The sequence below is a fragment of the Chelonoidis abingdonii genome, chromosome 19, assembly GCF_003597395.2.
Source record: "Chelonoidis abingdonii isolate Lonesome George chromosome 19, CheloAbing_2.0, whole genome shotgun sequence".
Taxonomy (NCBI): Eukaryota; Metazoa; Chordata; order Testudines; family Testudinidae; genus Chelonoidis; species Chelonoidis abingdonii.
Window position 1 is genome coordinate 25,221,465 of NC_133787.1, and position 8,248 is coordinate 25,229,712.

The following is an 8,248-nucleotide window of genomic DNA, read 5'->3' on the forward strand; positions in this document are numbered from 1 at the left end:
CCATTCCCCCCACATTCAAGTGGTTTGTAACCCAACCCCAGCCAAAATCTATCACTTGGACAACACAGCTCTGTTTGCTGGATACCTAGGTAAATTAAGTGTGAAAGTAAATATAACCTGGCCCTGAAGCCTTTCCCTGCAGCCCCAACTCATCACTAGCTGTCAGGTAGAGCTCGTTTAGACTTTGCTTACAAATAATCATTTGAAATTATTAGGTTGGCCAACATCACCGAAATGAATGCACTGACATCATAAAAACCAACAGCTGTATAAGGAAGCTAGTCTATGTTCACACTTTTCAAACCTATTATACTTTTTCAGCTACACATATTTTATCACACACTGTATAAGCTTTAAAAGTGTGTATTAATGTTTCAGTTTAAATTCCAATCTCCAGTCACTAAATTGGCATGTAACTAGCTCACAAAGCGGGGGAGGGGAGTGTGTTGCGGAACTTCAGAGGGTGTGTAGGCAACTCCCTGCACAGGGCTCGGCAGGCGCGTCACTGCTGATGCGTGGGCGCGCAGGGACGAGGCGAGGCGATGCTGCCTGTCTGTGCTGGGAGGGGCAGAGCCGCGAGCTCCACGGTTGCCACGGAGACCCCCCCCGCCCTTTGAGGGCGGGACCGCGCTAACTCCAGCCGCCCCGCGTCTCCAATCCCGGCACCAGCCCTGTATTGAGGCGTCTTATCTCCCTCCTCCCAGCAGGGGCCGCTAGAGCGGAGAATCTCTTCTTCGCTGCCCGTAAGTGTGCGTTCCAAAATCCGTCCGCTTCCGTTACCGGAAGTGTGTCCGAGCGAGCGAGCACTCTCTGCCCCTCCCGTCTGTCTGTGCACCAGAGAACATCGTCCCCCTCCCTACCGCCGGAAGTGGACGAGTGAGCGGCTAATCCGGCCCCCGCGCATCTGCCGGAAGCGAGCGCGGCTTTCCTCCTTCCCCTGGTGCCGGTGCTGGCGGCTGGGGGCGATGGTGGGGCCGGCTCCCGGCGGGGGGAGCCCCCTGGAGAACGCGAACCCCCTGATTTATCGACGTTCGGGGGAGCGGCCCGTCACCTCGCGGGAGGAGGACGATGAGCTGCCCGACTCCATCGACGACCGGGAGATCTTCGATATCCTGCGCTGGGGAGGCCGGGGCGGCGGCGGCGACTTTTTTGGGGGGGAGTGTCAGGCCCCGGGGTGGGACAGGCGGGGGCAGACCGGAGGGCGTGGGGGAGAGTTCTCTTCACGCTCCATCATTTCGCTTCGCCTGGGCTGGGGCAGCCCTGCTCGCCAGCTGCAGATTTTTTCCCTGCCTGGGAAAACGTGGGGTTTATTTTCTCTGGTTTGACTGCGGTGGTAAGAGCTGCAATGCAACTAGGGTGATCAGATGTCCTGATTTTATAGGGACAGTCCTGATATTTGAGGCTTTGTCTTCTATAGGTGCCCGTTACCTCCACCCTGTCCCAATTTTTCACCCTTGCTCTCTGGTCACCCTAGGTGCAAGCCCCTGGTAAACGCCTAAGCCCGCACTTGGCAGGACTGGGCTCCGTTACTGACAGCCACTGCTGTGCGAAGGTGTTAGTGGACATCTGTCTGTTCTGCGTGGTTCTTACACCGCTCTCATCACTAGTCTCTGAGCACTTTCCCGTAGTACACTGTGATGTGACTGTCAGATCAGCGCCCTTTTCCAGGGGGAAGGATTGTGGGTATAGTAGCTTGGTAGGGTTGGGGTGTTTCTTTGTGCATGTAGGCATGCAGGTCTGTCATATACAACATTGCAGAGCTCCAGGCCCTTCTATGACACTATTTAAGGGCTCTGATTCCCAAACAGCTGGAGGAGCCTCCCATAAAGCAAACTCTGAAAGCTACACTAGTATACAAATATATTAAACAGTTAATTTAATGCTTTATTATAGCTCTGCAGAAAGTTGTAGGTCTCTTCTCACTTCCCCCTTGAATAACAAAGGGATATCTATTTTATAGGTGGAAAAGTGAGAAATCTAAAGAGTGTATTGAGGGGGGGAGCTGGGGAATCATCCATTCACATGTCCCTTTCCATTGGTACTGGGTGCCTATTGGTCCTGCTGTTGTTTTTGGTTACTGCTTTATTTTCCTCTACATTATACATCTTATTCGTTCAATTAATGACCCAGAACATCCCCTTACTTTGGAAGAGCTGAATGTTGTTGAACAAGTTAGAGTCAAAGTAAGTTACTTTAGTAACAAAATTGTAGTGGAGAGGACTTAACATATACTATATGTTAACCAATATACTAACCAAATTTTGTCTTAGTACTGGCATGTTTGAATGCAAAATGCATAACTGTTTCAGGAAACATACATAGGAAATGCAATGTAGAGACACTTTAAAACTGGAGTAAAGAACTTCCAGTAAAGATCTCATTCCTGCAAGGGTGGGATGCTGCCAATGACTCAGATAGACAAGGAAAAGTTGGGTCTTTAATTTTCAACAAAGTTAGATAACATCAATCTGTTAAGAAATACAATTATTATTTATACAAATTAAATGCTATTAAATTGCCATGGAGCATTAATTGGATTATTTTCTGTTTACAACATTTTGGTCAAATAATTATATTTATTTTAGCAGTTATGTATATTGGGACAGATTCTGTCCTCAGCTGTGTTTGTTATCCCTGACTGTGACCAGATTGCACAGATATTACACAACAGCATCTGGTCCATTGTCTATTTAGTTTATCACACATTTCTGGTATGGAAGGAGAATGTTTAGAGTTGCCATTTGTACAGCAGGTAAAACACTGCATTTGAGAGTAGTAGTACTGGAGGTAAAATAAGCAGGGAAGTAGGAGGAGTTAAGGACTATTAATTAAGTTGAATTTCAAATAAAATTGCTAGTATTGACTTGTGGCCACATCAGTGAGTTTTGTATATGGAAAATGTTTGTTTTTCAACAGGTGAATGATGCTGAAAGCACAGTAGTGGTGGAATTTACTCCTACAATTCCTCACTGCAGCATGGCAACATTAATTGGTCTATCAATAAAAGTAAAGTTGATCAGATCACTACCTGAAAGGTTTAAGGTGAGTAATAAAATCAGCTCCAGAGGAGAAGAGGGAACGTGTTTTAAAGAGAAAAACGTATAGTGAAAAATAACTAGGGCTTCTCTTTACCTCCTCCTGCTCTGGGACAAGGACATGCTCCATGAAACCAAAAAAACAATCCCCCAAACAAAACAAAAGAAAAAACGCAATAAATTTGAAATGAGCACAGAATTAATAATCACTGCAGGCTCAAGGCAAATGGTGAATTGGATTTGTGTGAGAAATAACCCTTACCACTTCAAAATTAACTGATGCCCTGTAGAAGAGATTCTCATTTTTACATATGAGGAACCTTACGCTACAGAAAGAAGTTAAATGCTTTGCTCCAGTCCACAAGGGAAGTCTATGGCAAAGGTAAGATTAGAATTCAGTATTTTCTGACTAATAGTTATGGGCTCAAACCATTACACTATGCATCTGTACCAAAGTAAAGAAAGTGACTGGTCCAAGTAAAAATTCCTTTGTGTGGAAATGTTTTCATGTTTAATTATGGAACTGTTTATCTCCAAAATTCCAGAGTTTTGTTGGCTTGTCATAAGGTTAAATCTCCTTTAAGGGATAGTGTTAACATGTTATTTTAAAAAATTGATTAATATTGGGGGAAAAAAACAGTCTGATAAAACATCTTTCAAATAGTATGTCTAGAATTTTGATAAATGCATTAAAAATATCATAAGGATTTTTTTCTGCTGTCCTGTTAAATGTCTATAATCTTTTCAGGAAGAGAGAAACTGACCATAAGAGTGGGAGGTGGAAAGTAGAAGGGACTCTGAGCTGTTAAGTGCACAAAGTAAACAGTTTTTTTTACTCAGCAACTTCAGTATTGACCAAGGTGTTGCTTGTAACTGTGGGAGGTCCAGACTTTTCAGGCATGAGTTTGAAGCTGATAAAGACCCTTCACATTTATTTTTTGTGGGAGAATGCTACATTCTGCTTTCTGAACTGCTGAATACATTTTCCTTCTATCTTTTTATAGCTTTTGTCCAACAACTTTATAAAGACTTTGAGTGAAGTCAAAGTAAACACTGACCTATTGTAGTTTAACAAGTTTTATAAATAACGATTACAAATACAGTATTTTATTTCTTAGGTGGATGTTCACATAACACCAGGAACCCATGCCTCTGAGCATGCAGGTGAGCTTTTCTTAAATCTGAGAGGTGCTTTCAGGTGCTAATAATATTAAATAGTTATAATATAATAATCTAATAAATATTAGAATTAAGAGATGGAATAGATCTGTCATCAAGTTCACTGATGTGTAAGTGCAGGATAGGGAGGGAATTTGAAGTCAGGGAAGACTTGAAACTCTTGGTTCCACACCCTTTACAGCATACAGTTACCTTTACCAAAAATCTACCACTAAATCCAACAACAGTGGATAAGCATGGTAGTTGAATTAGTGCTAAAATACTGAGCAATAAGATAGTATGATTAGGCCCTGATCTCTCAACTTGCTCCAGGCAGATGGACCCCTGCACTCACATGGGGCTCCAATAAAATATTAGAGACTCTGCCTCCAGCCATCTGGAACAAGTTGCAGTACTGTGCATTAAACCATTAACACTGTACAGCACAATTCTGCGGCACACTTAACAACTACAGAATTAAGAAAAACATGGGGCTTTGTCTGCCATTACAACTGTGTGAGAGGTAACCAATTTGTATGTAAAATGTTACCATGCATCACTACAGAAATGTGTACTGACCAATCTTTTGTGGGATTCTTTTCACACAGTTAATAAACAACTTGCTGACAAAGAACGAGTAGCGGCTGCTTTGGAGAATTCGCATTTGCTGGAAGTGGTGAACCAGTGTTTGTCTGCTCGATCATAATTGCCTGATGAAGAAATCTTTGTTTTTCTGATGTGTTAAGATAATTTTATACATAAACGGGGTTTCTAATGTGTAGTTGTATATGTTTCTGTGGGCAAAATAAAGCTACTAAAATTTATAAATTTTTAAAAATGACTGCTCCACTATTACAAGAGTTAACATGGAAATTAACTCACAAGTAATGGTACATCCAAGATACCAGTAAATTAAGATGACAATTTTATTTTGCCATCATGGAATTTAACATTTATAATTTTATATTTTAATTCATCACCTGTAACAGTGCGACTTCTCCTTAGAGAGAAGGAACTCCCATCTTAAAATAAAGATTTGTTTTGACCAGTGATCACTGTCCTAAACCAAAGACTATTTATATTCTGATCATTTATACATACATTAAGCCAAGGAATAGTTTAATTTTTAAATTCAGATGAGTTTATGCACACCTGTACTGGACTGTTAGTTTGCTTATATTCAACCTTAGAAGTTGAGATCTTTAAAAGTACCTGTGTGCAAATTGAATTTTGAATTTAATTGTGTATATCACACAGCATATACACAAGTCTGCATGTACTTTTAAAAGGGGTAAGGCATCATAGTTGACCAACTAATAGCAACCCCCATCCCATGTTACTAGGTTTGGGAAGATGGCATTTTCCTTAGAAGTATTGTAGATGTTTTCTTTGGCAGTGAACATATATAGTGTATACATATGCAGTGGCAGAAAACATATACAGTTAGAACCTCAGTTGTGAACTGACTGGTCAACCACACACCTCATTTGGAACCGGAATTACGCACAGGCCAAAAAAAAAAAAAGGCCAGTACAGTACTTTGTTAAATGTAAACTACTAAAAAAAATAAAGGGAAAGTTAAATTTTTTTTTGGACAAGATAAGGAAACTGTTTCTGTGCTTGTTTCATTTAAGTTAAGAGGGTTAAAAGCAGCATTTTTCTTCTGCATAGTAAAGTTTCAAAGCTGTATTAAGTCAATATTCAGCTGTAAACTTTGAAAGAACAACCATAACATTTTATTCAGCGTCACGAACAACCTCCCTGCCCGAGATGTTCGTAACTCTGAGGTTCTCCTGTATAGCTTTCGGTCCAAAGGAGGTAAGCAACTGAGTTAAGAGTGTTTTTTTACTGCCACCTTAGAGACAGAACTATTTTTAATGAAGGCAACTAGTTCATATAGAGTCTGGAGAAGTTGAAAGCATTGGAGAATGTAGAAAGGGTAACAAATTGGCCTCCATTTGAAAATATAGATATTTGTCCTATTCATCATGCCATTCTACATTCAGACTTGGGCATGGTGTTCTCAAAAAGTTGTGCTAGTGAGAGTTGTAAGGATGTTCCAGTGCTGTGGCTGGTATCTTCATGCAGATTGCTCATAGAGCTTGTTTTATGAGTGTTAGTGAGTCTTCAGAATTCAAAACAGGAAACTGGCAATTTTTAAATACAATTATACATAAAACCAGCTAGTGGCTGTGGAACAATGTGGATGTTTGTTTTCATTGCTCGTTATACCAGCTCTGTCTATGACATCTTTACCTCCAAATCAGTCCATGTGGGACCCTCTTATTTGACATAAGTTTAATGGCACCTCAGGTTTTTGGTGGGGAGAAAAAAAAACAGTCACAGCATAGATCTGTAACTACAGAAACTTGTTCATGGGCCAGTTGTTAGTTATAAGAAAAACCCAAGGGAAACCTTGAATATTTCAGTAGCACCTGTTATTTCTGCATGCTGAATACGCAGCATGGAGATAGGCATGAATCAGAGAGTGCAGTGAGAACAAATGGGCAATCCAGTGTGAGCTGCTGTATTTCCAGAATTAGTCACAACATCATCTCCACATGTGTCTATTTCAGCTCCTCTTGCCAGGTGATAAAATATGAGGGAATAGAAAATAAAAATATGACATTTACTAGGGAGGGTCTAACTTTGAAAAGTTTACTTTTCCCGGGCTGGGTGATGCACATATAGTCTTATTCCATTGGTATTATCTAACATGGAGGTTGCTTTAAATGGCTTTAAGAAGCCTCTTTGTTTATAAAAACTACAAAAATTCTGTGTTGCGTAAACATATGTGCTTTGGTCACAGGAACATCATCAATGCTGCTAATTCCATAGTAACAAACTAGTGTCCCAACCTAGTGATAGGGGGAAAAGACGGTTACTCACCTTTGTAACTGTTGTTCTTCGAGATGTGTTGCTCATATCCATTCCAGTTAGGTGTGCGTGCGCTGCGTGCACGTTCGTTGGAGAAACTTTTACCCTAGCAACACTCGGTGGGCCGGCAGGTCGCCCCCTGGAGTGGCGCCACTATGGTGCCTGATATATACCCCTGCCGACCCAACCGCTCCTCAGTTCCTTCTTGCCGGCTACTCCGACAGTGGGGAAGGAGGGCGGGTGTGGAATGATATGAGCAACACAATCTCGAAGAACAACAGTACAAGGTAGTAACCGTCTTTTCTTCTCACAAGTGCTTGCTCATATCAATTCCAGTTAGGTGATTCCCAACGCTTATGCAGGCGGTGGGGTCGGAGTGAAAATGGCAGAATGTAAAACTGTGGAGCCAAAAGGCTGCAGTATCTCTTGACTGTTGAACCAGAGCATAACGAAGCAAGGGTATGGACCGAGGACCATGGAGCTGCGCGATAGATCTCGTGCGTAGGTACACGAGTTAGCAAGGCGGCAGATGAAGCCTGAGCCCTGGTAGGACGCATGGTGATGTGGCTTGGGGAAATGTGAGCCAAATCATAAGTGCGGGGCACTTTATACCCAAGATGAGATCCACTGAGAGGAAACAGGTAGGCCTTTCCTTCGGACTGCTACTGCGACCGAGAGGTGGGGCATGTTACAAAAGGTTTTGTCCGCTCAACATAAAAGCGAGCGCTCTACAGATGTCCAGGGAGTGCAATTGTTGTCCCCGTCACATTGAGTGTGTAACATGAAGGGCCGAAACCACCTTAGGGAGAAAACCAGTGTGGACGTAACTGCACCTTGTCTTTGTAAACATAAAGCATGGTGGAACCACCTAAAGAGCCCTGAGCTTGAAGACTCGTCTGGCTGATGTAATGGCTACGAGGAAACTGTCTTCCAAGGAGGTATAGCGCGAGCAGGTCGCTAACGGGCGAATGGGGAGATAAGTCTGGTTAAACCCAGGTTGAGGTCCCAGGTTGGGGCTGGGCGGCGTACCTAAGGGTGTATGCGCTCAAGCCCTGAGGAACCCGAAACCATAGGAGCGTGAGAACACAGAACGACACCTTACCCTGATGGAAGGTAGAGATGGCTGCCAAGTGTACCTCGCAAACACCGCTAGCCCTGCTGTTGCGGCCAGAGGGTAG

The 8,248-nt window shown here is 42.7% G+C and overlaps 1 protein-coding gene across 2 annotated transcripts; it reads left to right on the forward strand.

The window, feature by feature from the left end:
• Nucleotides 1-840: 840 nt before the first annotated feature.
• CIAO2B (cytosolic iron-sulfur assembly component 2B) lies at nt 841-5,245 on the forward strand. 2 transcript variants are annotated; one of them, XM_032803753.2, is made up of 5 exons: nt 841-1,107; nt 2,104-2,183; nt 2,917-3,042; nt 4,154-4,199; nt 4,802-5,245. In XM_032803753.2, the coding sequence occupies exons 1-5, from the start codon at nt 966-968 to the stop codon at nt 4,897-4,899; spliced, it is 492 nt and encodes a 163-aa protein (XP_032659644.1). In that variant the 5' UTR covers nt 841-965; the 3' UTR covers nt 4,900-5,245. The 2 variants fall into 2 exon arrangements, with proteins under 2 accessions (XP_032659644.1, XP_032659645.1); XM_032803754.2 differs by having other exon boundaries at nt 1,031-1,110; nt 2,100-2,183.
• The last annotated feature ends 3,003 nt before the right edge of the window (nt 5,246-8,248 follow it).